This window comes from Patella vulgata, chromosome 8, assembly GCF_932274485.2.
Source record: "Patella vulgata chromosome 8, xgPatVulg1.2, whole genome shotgun sequence".
Taxonomy (NCBI): Eukaryota; Metazoa; Mollusca; class Gastropoda; family Patellidae; genus Patella; species Patella vulgata.
The window spans coordinates 44,159,874-44,174,898 of NC_065886.2; the positions used below are offsets into that span (position 1 = coordinate 44,159,874).

Consider the following 15,025-nt stretch of genomic DNA (forward strand, 5'->3'; position numbering starts at 1 on the left):
ATTTTGTCTGATATATTTATCATTGAACCAAACTGCATTGGTGCAATTTGTTTAAGGTAAAACGTTATCTCTCCCCACCTATATAATACTACATGAAGTAAATAAAACGTTTTGTAATGTTATAAGTAAAGCTGTATGACGCCATGTCGTAACATTCCCTATCATATATAGGACTTTGGTTACGATAAGGTCGTAGGGTACTCGCGAGTATCGATTTCCTAAAGGTCGGTAATACATTTAGTTGCACTAAAGCCAACCGTTTCGGAGATTTCGTCGATTTTCTGGTCCACTGGCGGCCATCTTGAAATTATGTTAATTATAATATGCAAATTTTCCCCAAGACCGATAACGGCCGCTTTTGTTATGGGAGTACTAGAGATCATACATGAACAGTTCCTAAAGAAATGATTTCTATTGCTGTTTGTTCTAGGTTCTCCCTCTCATATTGTTATCTCTACCCACCTACAATTAATGAAGACGGGAATACACCATACAGTGTGCTATGAGGGACATTTTGCCCGGACAGCGGCACTACGGCCTACTCTTATATCGAATTCATACTGTCAAGGGATCTTCTACGTGTACGCAATGTGTATTACAGGACTTCGGTTTTTCGTCCCATCAGAACGACTAGACAGTTGTTCTTGTTGGGTCCTTCGTCCTGCATCACTGACAAGGGGGAACCACGCCGGAAAATCTGGATGAACTTTCTCGGCCAATGCAGGGATCGAACACCCGACCTCCAGGCGCCCATCAGGAGGACTAGACGCTGTTTCTTCCGCCGTGCACCACTGACAAATCCCGGAAAAATTTCTCGGCCAATATTAATATTTAAAGACACATTCCCGGCTACAAACTGGGTGATTTGATGATATATTTGGACTAAAAACATATTCAAACTAATAAATTTGTCATAATTTTGCTTCAAATCCTTCTCAAAACATTGCAATTACCAGGGAATACCCTGGCTATAAAAAATCGACCAAAAGAGGTCACGTTTTTGTCAAGTGACTTACCCCTCTCTCTCTCGGAGGAGAATTCATTGCATACACGAGACGATGTTGTCTTTAATCGCCGATTATTTATTACAAATATCGAAGCCTAATTAAATTCTCGGGTTATCCACTGCCCACGTCTTTTTCCGTGATTTTCCGTGTTGTATGTCTAACTCTTCATAAAGTTTATCAACATGTAGGCCTACATCAAGCGCTCAATCTGATCTCCGCGTACAACCTTTGACGTCACACGTATGCAGACACTCCTAATCGTCGGGCTGTTGATTAGGGAAACCCATACATTTTTGTCCTGTATGCGCTCCATGAGTGTTTTTCTAGTAAGATTGGATATTTCTACTTTCCATATATACCAAAATTGTCATACTTTTACTGGAAATAACCACGCGATAAATATAGTAATACTTTTCTGGGAACGTATCTTTAAGGGTCCGCACGCCTATATATTGTATAATACGTGGAGTCACGGTATGCCTGTCTTCATTAGCCCGGCGGGTGCAATAAAGTTGGACGTTAAACTCCATATCATTTCATTGCTGTGTAATATAATAAGGCCAATTGGCAATTGCATCAGATTTAGACGTAGGCTATTTCCTCAAATTTCTGTAGCCTAGGCTACCTTTGTCGACAAGTTATAGTAATAGCACGTACCCATTCAACACACCGTATCAACAATGAATTTTATACGCTATTGTATTCAGTGATTTATGAGATCTTATATAGCGGTATCCCGGTCTCGTTCTGCTGCAAACTGCAATAAAATTTATTTAATCGATATTCGTTTCGCTGTGTAGCTTCGGAGAGAATTTGTAGTTAACCGTTACGAACGGTAAAGAAATGGAGAACCTGAAAGAAGAAATCAAGATTCAGGGAGAATTGGTACGGAAATTGAAAACTGAAAAGGCAGACAAGGCTAAGGTTAGTGGGAATTATATATCCGGTAGTGACAGATGTAAAAATACCTTGAAATTCTTGATAATTTTGAGCTATACGTCGCGACCGAAATTTTGTCAACAAAACACACGTGTCGATACCGATAATACGGATATGATTGTCATAATTCGACGGGGTATGCCCATGGACATGATACTTTTGCTCAAACTTAATAGATTTATAACAGTTCTTTGTTTTTATATTTAAAAAAATCGTATCCCATCCTACCGTAATTAATTGTTGACAGCTACTTCATAAGCAGTCGGCATTTTATGTTATCTTTCGGGGGCAGACGCAGTCAAAGGGAAGCAACTGCTACTGTTCTCGTAGCCAAAATAAAATGATGCAATGACCTGAAAAACCCCGGTGTTTTGACCTATTTATATGCCAATAAGAAAAACATAATCTTGATGATGCAAGGATGTGAAAGCCCCACTGTACCTTAACAACACAACTTCATAATTGATGATGAAATGTAGATAACTTGATCCTCAATTGTCAGTTGAAGGAGTCTTAGTTTTGAAGCCAGTAGCACTAGCAAGCACATCTAGACCAAGATATCATTATTTTTAAACAAGTTATTTCTATATTTGGAGAGTCAATGGAGTTAGCAAGCTGGAAAAAGGCGAACAGTGTTAAAATTCACATATTATCAATGTTTTACGTAACAGCAAACAGTAACAATCTTTGTAGTAATTCATTTCGGGACACTGTTGTCAGTCGGACTCCGAGTGAACAAAATATGAATTAAAACTGAAAGTTTTGATTTACTGTGTATTCATTGTATTGGATAAAGATAATTGTACAGAAGTTTGTTGAACGAAATTAGGAGCTTTGATTATTAGGTTAATGACCTGTTCCGTCCAAAGTTTTATCCGTCTTCATTAGCCCTATCGGAGCAGAACAGTAAAACGTTCAACCTCATTTCATTTCCAAAGTATTATTTGATTAGATCATAGTATTTGATCTCTCAGTTTGCAATAAAGCTCAAGTTGATTAAAGTCAAGGAATCTCTGTGAACCATTCTTCGAGATGAATTATACTTTCACACAAAACATGTTTTCAAGTCAAGATATGGTGCTGGTTTGTCGTACAGAAAAAGAATATAAAATTCATGAAAAAATGAAAGAAATTGGAGATGGAATTAAAAAACTTAAAAAAGAAAAATTAGAAGGATTCAGAGAAAAGGTTGCTAATTGCTAATCATATTAGAAAAATATTTATTTTAAAATATATTTTCAGGGAATGTGTAGGGTGTGGGATAATTTTTGAGCCATGTATTTACAGAGTGCATAAGTTTACATGTGCATATATTATAAAAAAGTTGCATTCCATTAAGCAGGATTCCTAAAACTTTCATTTTGTACATTTCGAATTTCTACAATACCGGTATAGCACCATTGAAAATTTGCTGAGAGCAAGCAGTCTTTTGATTACCAATAGATTGTCTTGACAATTATACATACCATTTCAAAAGGCAGGATTTTGCTAAGTAAGAGGGGCCAGGTTGACGTTTAGATGTATGTCAACCCTGTCTTCTGGTTACTGATTTTAAAACTTGTATGATGTAATAAAGCAGCAAGATGTACAAACAAGAGAAAGATGTTTGTTATCATAATTTGTTTACTTGTTGAAACCTCCACTTTAATTGGTTGAAAGACATGAGACTGTGAATGCAGTGTCACTTATCTTATAAGACCAATCATGACTATTTTTATTGGTATACTTGGTATAGGATGAAACACTTTGTTAAAAAAAAAACTCTTACTTATAATTATACCATATTGGTTGCCTGGTTTAAATCTTTTTACCAGGTTTGCTGAAGAGTTTTTTTTCTGCTTTCCTTTTCATCTCTACTTTGCTGTCTGATTGATTACCAATTCCTCTAATACCATCATGATGTTGACTTATTCTGTATGCCGATTCCATCTTTCATTGCTACGTCAAAATAACTTGCGATCTGTATGGCGACATTGTTCATCTATGCAGGTAAGACATTCAAAATAATTTATTGGTTATGGTGATGATAATTTTGTGAGGATGTGGCCTCTATTTTTTGAGACATTAAAAGATACAATATTCCTCATATCATTTATGGACTTTATACATAAAGTGTTGAAACATCCATTTAGAGTATATTTTGTCAATGTTGAAAAGGGGAAATCAAATAATGGGAATCATTTTCTAAACCAACTGGACTGATGAAGATGAACATACACCATGTCCAGCCAGACATGTTTCTGCATACTCTTCATGGAATTCCAATTTTATAAAGTATTGTATTTTTGATTAAATAAACATGTGTCTGTCACATTATAAGATCCTGAACAAGATGATCACACTGAACAGTTCTACCACCTATATGATTCATTTAAATAAAAATAAAGAATTCTTTTTAATAACGTAACAAACTTACCTTACGGGACCCTGTCCTGTTATTAATGCATAGAGCAAGGATTACTTGTTTTACATGCATGATGACAATTTCAGATTATATCTTAAAACCACATGTTGGATTCACATACTGATAGCGAGGACGTGATTCGCACTGAAACATTAGTGAACAATATTCTAGACCAGTCAGACCTTCATATCTTATTTCAATTGATAAGTCTTATCTTCAAATACCAAGTAGAACTCAATTTGCACATGGTTGTTTGTGTGTGTGGATCAAGGATTTTAATAGACTAGGGTTAATTAGTATTTGATTAGTTACATACTGTTATAAACATGGAAGTTACTGGTCTTGGTATTCATAAAAATATCAAGTTATCCAAGCAACCACCTCGTTTAAAGTCTAGGAAAGAACAGGTAGGGCTTGTGTTAATTCCGTTTGTAATATAGGTGACCAGCACTATCAAGGCTGGATGATGAAATTTTGTTTGCGTGGGTTATAAAGGATTGGTAGACATGAATGTCTCCGCTAAAAAAAAGATAATGTTTATATGTCGTGCCATGATAAGAACCCTTCAATTCACACGAAGTTCAGAATCGATTTGTGAAACTGGAATATTTACAATAACATTGAATTCTATGTTTACATCTTTTTGTCGTGATTCAATGTTTACGAATGTGCGAGTATCAAAATGGAAATCCTATCAACAAGATTCAACATTACTTCGTATTTTTATTGAAGATGCTATTTTAAAGTTTAGTTCAAAGTCAAGTTCACAGAGAAAAAAACGGATCAAGGAGTTAAAAGAAATTGAAGTGCATGTACCAACCTGTCCAGAGCCTGTTGTAGAAAATGTGATACCGGTACACATTATTCATTAGTCAACAGCATCGTCTGCACTTTCAGTTTGACTTAATATTACTCAACAGCAATCCGGGAGCCACGGTGGCTCAGTGAGTAAGATGTTGGCTTGCTAACTTGGAGGTCTCATGTTCAAACCCTGCGTTGTCCGAGAAAGTTTATAGGGATTTTCTAGCATGATTCTTCTTTGTCAGTGGTGCAGGATCGAGGGCCTGGCAAGGGACAGCATATGGTCCTGTGTATACATGGGCGTGCACATAAACGATCCCTTGGCAGTTGGAATTCAATATATAAGAATACTTTATAGTGCCACTGTCCAGGCAAAATTTCCCTCATAGCACATTGTATGGAGAATGCCTGTTTTCATTAGCCCAGTCGGAGCAGAACAGTAGGATGTTAAACCCCATTTCATTTCTCAACAACAATCCAAATTCATGTAAACTTGTAGTTCGGATGGGATGTAAAACAGTGGTATACACATGTACATGTTGGTCTGTGATTTGACTGTTGGAACTCAATGAAAAGTAGGGGCAAACTCGGCTGTCCTTGGCATTGCATGTGAACCTTATTTTAGTCTCAAAATAACATACACCTACAGGCACACATTCTTTTGGAAGAAAAATAGGACCATTTGAATTGTTGACTTTATTTTAAGATGTTTTATGTAAAAACTGAAACTGAATCAGCTACAAACAGTTTTTTCTTCATTCATGCAGTAAATGGCACTAGGCATTCTGGAAAGAGAATGGTAAAGTTAATACTTATGGAATATTTGTGATGTTTTTCAGATAAGTGAAGAAGTAGCCAAGTTATTGGAGCTTAAAGCTAGTCTTCCAGATGAAGGTCAAAAGAAGTTTGTTCTCAAAACCCCAAAGGTATAGTAATTTAATTTTTAATATCGAAAAGGGAAAGGAACAAATAACTGTGTAAAAGATCACAACAATGCTCTGAGAGTCAGTGCCAGATTAAGAATATGGTAGTCCTGGCGGGGATCACGTGGCTAAGTGGGTAAGACGCTGGCTCACTAGCCTGGAGGTCGGGTGTTCGATCCCTGCATTGGCTGAGAAAGTTCATCCAGATTTTCCGGCATGGTTCCCTCTTTTCAGTGATGCAGGACGGAGGGACTGACAAGGACAGCTGTCTATTCCTTCGGATGAGACGAAAAACCGAGGTCCCGTGTATACATTGGAATGCACGTAAAAGATCCCTTGGCAGTTAGAATTCGATATAAGAGTAGGCGATAGTGTCGCTGCCCGGGCAAAATTTCCCTCATAGCACACTGTATGGCGTATGCCCGTCTTCATTAGTCCAGCATAGGAGCAGAACAGTAGGACGTTAAACCCCATTTCATTTCATTTCGGTAGTCCTGGCACAATTAAAGCAAATATCCCCAAATATTGAAATTTAATTATATACATGTACATTTGTTTTATTGATTTGAATATATAACATGCATCAGTCTGTCACTGTTGAATTTGTCAGATTTTCCTTATATTTACCATAGATTTAAATGGACATAATGCTAAATCAAAATTTAAATTAATCTAATTTCTATCTATTAGGTATCTTAGTACAGGATTAGTATGTTTTTCTCTACAGGGTACAAGAGATTTTAATCCTTATCAGATGTCAATTAGAGAGGGGGCGTTTACCAAGATTATAGCAGCATTTAAACGTCATGGTGCTGAAACAATTGACACACCTGTTTTTGAATTAAAGGTTTGATATTAAAATGATTTTCATCTTAAATATATTATAATGTGGTTGTAATATTTTTGGAAGATGACTTCATCAATTAGGATTCTTAAATTCAAGCAAATTTTTTAGAGGACATATTGAATCGTCTTTATTACGATGCTTTTCTTATTTCAAATTCCAACTATCAAGGGTTCTTTTATGTGCACGCCATGTGTACGTGTGATTTTATTTTTCGTTAGCTCCGAATTTCAACCGTACACATCTTGATCATAAACTACAAATCATATTGCCTTTCATTAAATTAAAATATTGATCATGATGTTATGATTGGCAATAAAGTAACAAAAAACAAAGTCTTCTATTCTACCAATGTCATATTGTATATTCATCAAAAACTATTTATTTACAATGATGGACAGTTCCTCTAATAACATCACATTCAAATTGTGATTTGTTTCTTTAAAGGCAAAACAAATTTGCACCTCAGGACTGGCTCTAATTTCATACAAAAGAAAATAACTCTACAGTGTAAAGTAATATTATGTAGTAAAATGAATTTGTATTTACAGGAAACTTTAACTGGGAAATATGGAGAAGATTCTAAGTTAATTTATGATTTAGCTGATCAAGGGGGAGAACTTCTGTCATTAAGATATGATTTAACTGTATCTTTTATATCAAAAAAGTTTGCAAGCTGTGTAATTTTGACACCTGTACATGTATATTTTTGTAGACTAATTAGTTGATGAGTATGGACCAAAAGATTGTCAAGTTGTTTAGAATTTAGATGAGATCAAAACCAAATAGTGTATAAATCAAAAAGTACTGCCTTGTACACATAAAGTGTATGACAGATACAAAGAATGAATGACTATTTATATAGATTGTACATAGTATTTAGCCATTAACACTAATGATCTCCAACTTTTATTACTAATTGCTCAGGTATACTGGGAAAAAACATTGTCGCATCTTAATGAGCATTTTGTGGTGTAAGGGGAGACAATAGGTAATAGAAGAGTTATCTCCCTTACTAATTTGTTTTGTAGCTAAACTTGAAATGACATATTACTATTAGTTTATATTTTGTTACACCTTAACTACACTTAGGTACCATTTGCACGTTATTTAGCCATGAACAAAATCACCAATATTAAAAGATACCACATAGCAAAAGTATACCGAAGAGATAACCCAGCCATGACAAGAGGAAGATACAGAGAATTTTATCAATGCGTAAGTTTTTTTTCTCAGAAATTTCATAACCGATTTTGAATTTGTATCCAAGTCCATTCCTGCTTGACGTTCTCTGTCACTGAGATAGTGCAAAGCAGCGCTCACGCTGTCAATCGCCATTGCCGCCAATTGCGATAAAAATATAATTTTGGCGATAAAATATTCCATCTGGCGAAATTTTTGGCGATAACTTTTTCACGCAAAATTTTTTTCTTGCCACATAACTTTCATTTCCACGCCGTTCATATATACACGTTACAGTCTATTATGCGCTTGGCTGAGTCAGTTGTCAATCAATTAGGTGTCAATAATAGAGATATCTTTTGTCTCTTGATCAATCTAGGATTAGTATTTACAGTAAAAGTAGTAATAAACTAATTAAGAGACAAAAGATTTAATTATTTGTCTTCAAATACGAATCAGTGGCGGTTTCTATGTATTCAAAATGGCGAACACTGTGAATAATACTCGTTCGATTTGTTTGGGATTATTGAATTATGACGTCTGTTTTATCTTTTTCTTACTCCTGTTGTTACAGTTTATAATTGCGTATATATTCTTTGGGTTGTCGAAAGTCAGTTATCATCAAATCACATGCCATGGGTCGTAAGCGAAAAATTGAACAGCCTTCGACAATGTCCGATAGAAGAATGTCAGATTATTTTAGTATATCACCACCAAAATGCTCCAAGTCTACAAATGATACTGATATGATCAGCTCTCGTCCATCTAATATTATTACATCCTTGAATTTTGAAGCGATATCAACTTCTACAATAGGTCTGCATTATGCTACCTCAAAAGTTTGTGAAAGAGAAAAATTTCGAAAAGAAAAATCTTAAAGGGGCATTATGGGAGATTAGATAAAGAACTGGCAGTTCTCACTATAATATTTAAAAATAGATAACGTCAATAGAATATGCTGGAAATTTCAGTCAAACTGCTCCACTCTGAACCGCGATATTAGCTTTTGAATTTTAGGCCTAGCCTCGATCATCATTACTAAAGTTGGTACAATAAAAAAACATAGTCTTGATTATCCATTTTTGTTTAAGCTCATACTGATAAGGTAGATCTTTTAAGGATGAATGGAAATTTTCAGATATACAGATATTCATTAAAAACAAATACACTGTGTAATTTAATGTTACTTAGTAATGGAAAAGTAGTTAACCAAGATGTTGAAAAAGCTTTCAAAAAAATGGGCTTCCGCAAAGCAGAGTAGAATATTGTAAATTGTAATATCATATGTATATTGTATGTACTTATGTAAAAAGAAAATACTGAAAAAATCTAATAGTTATTTGTTCTTTATTTTGGCGGAGAAAGTATATGGCTAATAAATTAAAATGAAAATTTGGCGGAAAAAAAATGAAACCCAGAGTGAGAACTGGTGCAAAGTATTAGATCTATTGAAGTTTTGGGAGAATTCCCTTTCAGATGCTGATGAGTATCCAAAGTTGTCGTGACACATGAACTTTGATTCGTAAATGATGTTAATTGTTGAAAATACAAATACTACAATTTTTTGCAAAGTTAATAAATCATTTCAGCTTTAGTCTGAGTATAATATCTTTAAGTCTTTGTTTAAAAACATCTTTTTATTCTGTAAGATGCTGATAGTAAATTGATATTATTTATATTAACAGGATTTTGATATTGCTGGTCAGTTTGATCCTATGATACCAGATGCTGAGTGTGTTAAAATAGTTGCTGAAATTCTCGAGAGTTTAGAATTAGGAGATTATGTAGTAAAGGTATAGAATTTACCACCCTCTGTTTTGTTTTGTAAATTAAATGATAAATAATTAATCTGAGTATATTTTAGTTTGGATTGATACGTTATAACAATGAATAGTTTGAATAATCACAATCAATAAAAATATATATACCGTCTCTAGAAGAATATTATAACATATTTTACTAGGTAAATGATCGTAAAATATTAGATGGTATGTTTGCTGCTTGTGGTGTACCAGAAGATAAATTCCGATCTATTTGTTCAGCTGTAGATAAATTAGATAAGGTAAGAGTTTTTATTTGTTTTTACATGGACGTTAGGATCTAGGTGTGATGTCCCTAGTTCAAGTCCCATCATGAGCTCAAAAAAACTTTTCAAGAGAAGTTATCAGAAGTACAAGAGAAGTGTCTAGCTATTTGTATGACATCAATGTTTCTGTCTCCTCCTACTGCCAAGGGTTCTTTTGCGTGCACGTCTGGACCTCAGTTTTCCATCCCATCAGAACAACTAGACACAATTTCTTTGTCCATCTAAAAGTTGCATCAAGTGACATATTAGAATCAGACTTGAAATATCCAAATGATTCTTGAGTGCCTTGTTACACGACCACCTTGCCCATTTGCAATCTGACAGAGAAGACGCAAAATATAATGAGGTTCCACTATATGTCAAGTGATATAATGTTTTTATTCAGTTTTTGTGTTTTTAAATTTGAATGAATTTCTATTTATTTGATAGAGTTAGTCATTCTTTACTGCATTTTATTGTAGACATTTTGGTCCGATGTACGAGCTGAGATGATTGATGAGAAAGGGTTAGATCCAGTAGCAGCAGATAAAATAGGAAAATATGTTGAACTTAAAGGAGGATTAGATTTAGTAGATAAATTATTACAAGATGAGAATTTAATAAAAGAATCCAGTGCTAAACAAGGTCTAGAAGATATGAAATTATTACTCAAATATTGTGAATTGTTTGGTGTATTAGATAAGGTAACTATTTTTATACACTCACATTGTTGTCACTTTTATCTGTCCACAATTCCAGGGTTGTCTTAGACATAACTTCTCAACAGAATATTTTGATAGTAAGTTTTATTCAGATTTATTTTTAAAGCTGAGGACAGAGATTCTGTTCAGTGTGTGGCTATTTTAAATATGACTGTATTCATTATTAATTACATGGGTTTTTATGCTCTTTATGGTCTATTCCATTTGTATGAAAAATTATGATTTTACTTTAGTATATTTGATATTTTCAGGTTAGCTTTGATTTAAGTTTAGCACGAGGTTTAGATTATTATACAGGTGTTATTTATGAAGCTGTTTTATTAGGTAAGTTTCAATAATTATTATACTATATCTTTACAGGTAAGCAATAGCTAACCCCCTCTCTCTTTATTTAACCAAGGTGAAATATTTTCAAATTGTGTTTTCATTAATAATTTTTCAGGGTTTTCCCATACACCTGGCACTGAGTCGGAAGAGACTATTGGTGTAGGTAGTGTAGCAGGAGGTGGAAGATATGATAAATTAGTTGGAATGTTTGATCCTAAAAATAAAATAGTTCCTTGTGTTGGTGTTAGTATTGGTATTGAGAGAATCTTCTCTATTCTAGAGGCTAGAGCGATGGTAAGATATCTTCACTTCGTAATCAGTACTTAAATAAATCTCTTCATAATCTGGAGCCACAGTGGATCAGTTAGTATAGCAATGTCTACTAGCCACGGTTGTTCCTAAGGATTTTCCAGGCTGGCTTCTGCTTGCCAGTGGTGAAGAATGGAGGGCCTGGCACAAACAAGTGTCTAGTTGTTGGGATGGGACAGAAAGTTGAGTTCCACTACTGTATTTGTTGGTGTGCACAAGTTAATATAAAAATTAAACATACATTATGCAAGAGCTAAATCTGCCTATTGCAGGTCTATCTTCAGGCCTGAAATGTTATCTAAAATATTAATTAGACATTTATTAACATACTAAGACCATAATCAACTCTTGATGTTATCGCTAGCCTGCGATATTTATTGGATTATGATCTGATTTGCTGCTCAACTTTCATTCATGATTTAATCATGAAATGGATAATCGAGACTATGTTTTTTATTGTACCGACTTTAGTAATGATGATCCAGACTAGGCCAAAATTTCAAACGCTTAATTCTCGATTCAGAGTGGATCAATTTGACTAAAGTTTTCAGCAAATTGCCTTTACATTATCTAGTTTTAATTTCAATAAGGTGTATCCAGAGAAAATCCACAAGGTTGTGCGTTCTCAAATACAAGCATGCAGTCATTGAACCTATAACTTCCTCGGTAAAATACCATAAGTTTTAAAGTGCATGTGTACATTTAAGGCGTCTTCCATGATTAAGACCCACTAGAAAAAGACATTAACACCCCCAACTGTACTGATTTCTATATATTTATTTTAGGCTTCCGAGAAGAAAGGCCGTACTACATCAACAGAAGTATATGTTATATCTGCTCAGAAAAATATGTTAGAACATCGATTACAATTATGTAAAGAATTGTGGGATAGTGATATTAAGGTTAGTTGAAAATATTCCATTTCAAATGATACTTTTAAAATTTTCCCCTCATCTGTGCTTGATATTTTAAAAGTTTTTCTGGTTGTCCAAATACACTAGGATTTCATAATAACTTCTCTTAAACATTGGGAATCATAAAAATATTTCCTGAAAGATTGATTGTCAGCCACCTCACTGTTAAGACCAGTCAATATCAGTCACATAACTGGTCTTAATTCTGTGATTTCATTGTATTTAAACTAATGTGTTTTTTAATAGAAAAGCACTAAAGAATTTGTACATCTTGTAAATTGAAAGTTTAAATGCTTGGCAGATGTTTTGTTTTGAATTTTGCATATTTTCTACTGTGAATATGGTCTATGTACATTAATTGCACTGTCAGATCATGTTAAAACAGTTTGCGAATATGTTAAAAGGTGCTGACACGTCTATAAAGATTGACCTTGTTTATGTTTTGCTGTTAATTGATAGTTGAAAAATAATATCTTTTTAGACAGAACAATCATACAAGAAAAACCCGAAGATGTTAGACCAGTTCCAAGCCTGTGAAAATAATGGAATACCCTTAGCTGTTATTATAGGAGATTCTGAAATCAAAAATAATGTTGTTAAATTAAGAATAATAGAAACACGAGCCGAGGTAAGAATTATAACACATCTGTTATACTTTACAACACATAATGTCAAATATTTTATAAAACAAAAATACCATATTTTACCATTCCTTTTACTTAGAGATATGTATTTTTAATATTAGACCTTATGGAGTCCCTATGTGTCATTTGTATTTTTCAAAATATTGAAGGTTTAGTTATTGTTTTGGAGTTGTATATATGTACAAGGCATATATATATCTCATTTCTGTTATAAATTTTATGCATTACTTGCTTACATGTATCTAGCGTTAAACCTCATCATGTATGTTTTATTTTCTATTTTAGCGTGAAGTACCAAGAAGTGAAATGGTAGAAGAAATCAGAAAAGAATTGGCTAATTTATAATATTTATTGTTCATTCTCATGAAAATCTGGACTAGATAACAGGGAAGAAACTCGATATAAACTTTACTCTTAAATTATCAAATAATGAGGTTTATAACAGGGTGGCATCTCCTCAGTTACAACACACCTTTTTATGGTATCAACACCCACCACGCTCCTTTGCTACTGAAAAATACAAATTTTAAAACTCTTGTATATTTTTTTGAATATGTCATGTCCTTCGAGCTACACACAAAATGTTTCATTGTTATTCTAAATACACAAGTCATATATTGTTTACTTGTCATTGGTGCATTTTTCTGTTATTTTCGGTTCTCCTATTAGTGTTTAACGTGATCCTATAAAATCATCGATTGATTTTATTTCAACGTTAGACCAAAATCAATCAGTTATTTACTGAACTAACAATTACTTGTAGAATACTGTTTGTATATTTGAGAATAATGATAAAGCTCAACTGTCTTCAATATTTAGTCTAATAAAAATTAGACCTATACAAAAATTAAAGAAATTGAGTTATAATTTAGAAGAGATAATAGATGTATCATTATGGTAGAGGAATATAATTTATTATGATGATATTAAGTAAGGTGTTTATTGTATATACAATGAATCAATGTTTGTCTATATTGCTTTGTATTTTGTTCTATGTGGAAATGTAAATCATTGAGAATATAAAAAAAAATTTCTATGAACTTGTAAATTGTGATTTATTTAAATAATTGAAAGATTGAGGGACATCTGGTCAATAGTTAATACCATGCATTGAAACCAAGATAGTAATTTTTATTTTTAAACTTTTTGGGGGGGGGGGTAACTTTTCCAACTACTTTTCTTCTAATTTCAACTGCCAAGTTATAATTCCTGTGTCCTGCCAAATTTGAGATTTGATTTTGATAGCATACATATGCATGCATGGCCTTTTCCATTGGGAACTGTGCATTAATGGGACAGTCTCCGGTATATTGTTGACATGTGATTCTTAATTGTGGGTTGAGCACGACTGCTTAAATAACGATAAGAGTTATGTCCCTTTATTTCTGGAAAAAAGGTCTGACAAAACTTTTGAAATCCCATCACTGTATTGCAGTGAATAAAACTGCTCATAACATGGACGGGAAATCTTCTTTTGTTCTTTTCGATGAATAAGCAGATTGTTTTCCCTCTAGTAGATTGGGTGGAGCTTAATCGAGCAATAACTAGACATGTTCAATGTTATTGCACACTTTTGCTGGTTTACACTAGTTTTAGTAGAAATCATATAGAGAAGTGGGGTAGGTTTTCTGTGCAATAACAACAAGCATGTTGAGCAGGTGTGGAAGGATGTGAGAAAACTTTACCCTAGTCCCCATGTGGCTGGTAATAAGTACTATAGACGTGCTTGGATAACCCTGTGTATATATACTGGCCAAAGTTGTAGCTAAATTATATTGGTAAGTGGTTGTTGGGATTATCAAGTCAAACAATTGGAATTCCTCAAATCAATCCAAGCCATCATTTAAAAAACACTCAAAATATAGATCTAAAATTTATACACACGTCTGAGCTACTTCTTCACATTCTGGAGTTTGATTTAGTTATACAGTATAAATAAGAATT

The 15,025-nt window shown here is 33.7% G+C and overlaps 1 protein-coding gene across 4 annotated transcripts; it reads left to right on the plus strand.

Moving 5' to 3' along the window:
- The first annotated feature begins 1,755 nt into the window (after positions 1–1,755).
- LOC126830354 (histidine--tRNA ligase, cytoplasmic) lies at positions 1,756–14,094 on the plus strand. 4 transcript variants are annotated; one of them, XM_050560737.2, is made up of 14 exons: positions 1,793–1,931; positions 3,761–3,935; positions 5,991–6,077; positions 6,802–6,921; positions 7,470–7,565; positions 8,011–8,136; positions 9,786–9,893; positions 10,064–10,162; positions 10,648–10,869; positions 11,139–11,211; positions 11,330–11,508; positions 12,309–12,425; positions 12,919–13,065; positions 13,367–14,093. In XM_050560737.2, the coding sequence occupies exons 2-14, from the start codon at positions 3,843–3,845 to the stop codon at positions 13,424–13,426; spliced, it is 1,527 nt and encodes a 508-aa protein (XP_050416694.1). In that variant the 5' UTR covers positions 1,793–1,931; positions 3,761–3,842; the 3' UTR covers positions 13,427–14,093. The 4 variants fall into 4 exon arrangements, with proteins under 4 accessions (XP_050416695.1, XP_050416694.1, XP_050416692.1 ...); XM_050560738.2 differs by lacking the exon at positions 3,761–3,935 and having other exon boundaries at positions 1,756–1,931; XM_050560735.2 differs by lacking the exons at positions 1,793–1,931; positions 3,761–3,935 and adding an exon at positions 2,341–3,134.
- The last annotated feature ends 931 nt before the right edge of the window (positions 14,095–15,025 follow it).

Excerpts from the sequence above, each read along its gene's own strand:
- LOC126830354 (XM_050560735.2), top strand. The coding sequence starts at position 2,979 with ATGAATTATACTTTCACACAAAACATGTTTTCAAGTCAAGATATGGTG. Across the intron at positions 6,078-6,801 it reads TTGTTCTCAAAACCCCAAAG|GGTACAAGAGATTTTAATCC; the intron begins GTATAGTAATTT and ends TTTTCTCTACAG. Across the intron at positions 10,163-10,647 it reads CTGTAGATAAATTAGATAAG|ACATTTTGGTCCGATGTACG; the intron begins GTAAGAGTTTTT and ends ATTTTATTGTAG.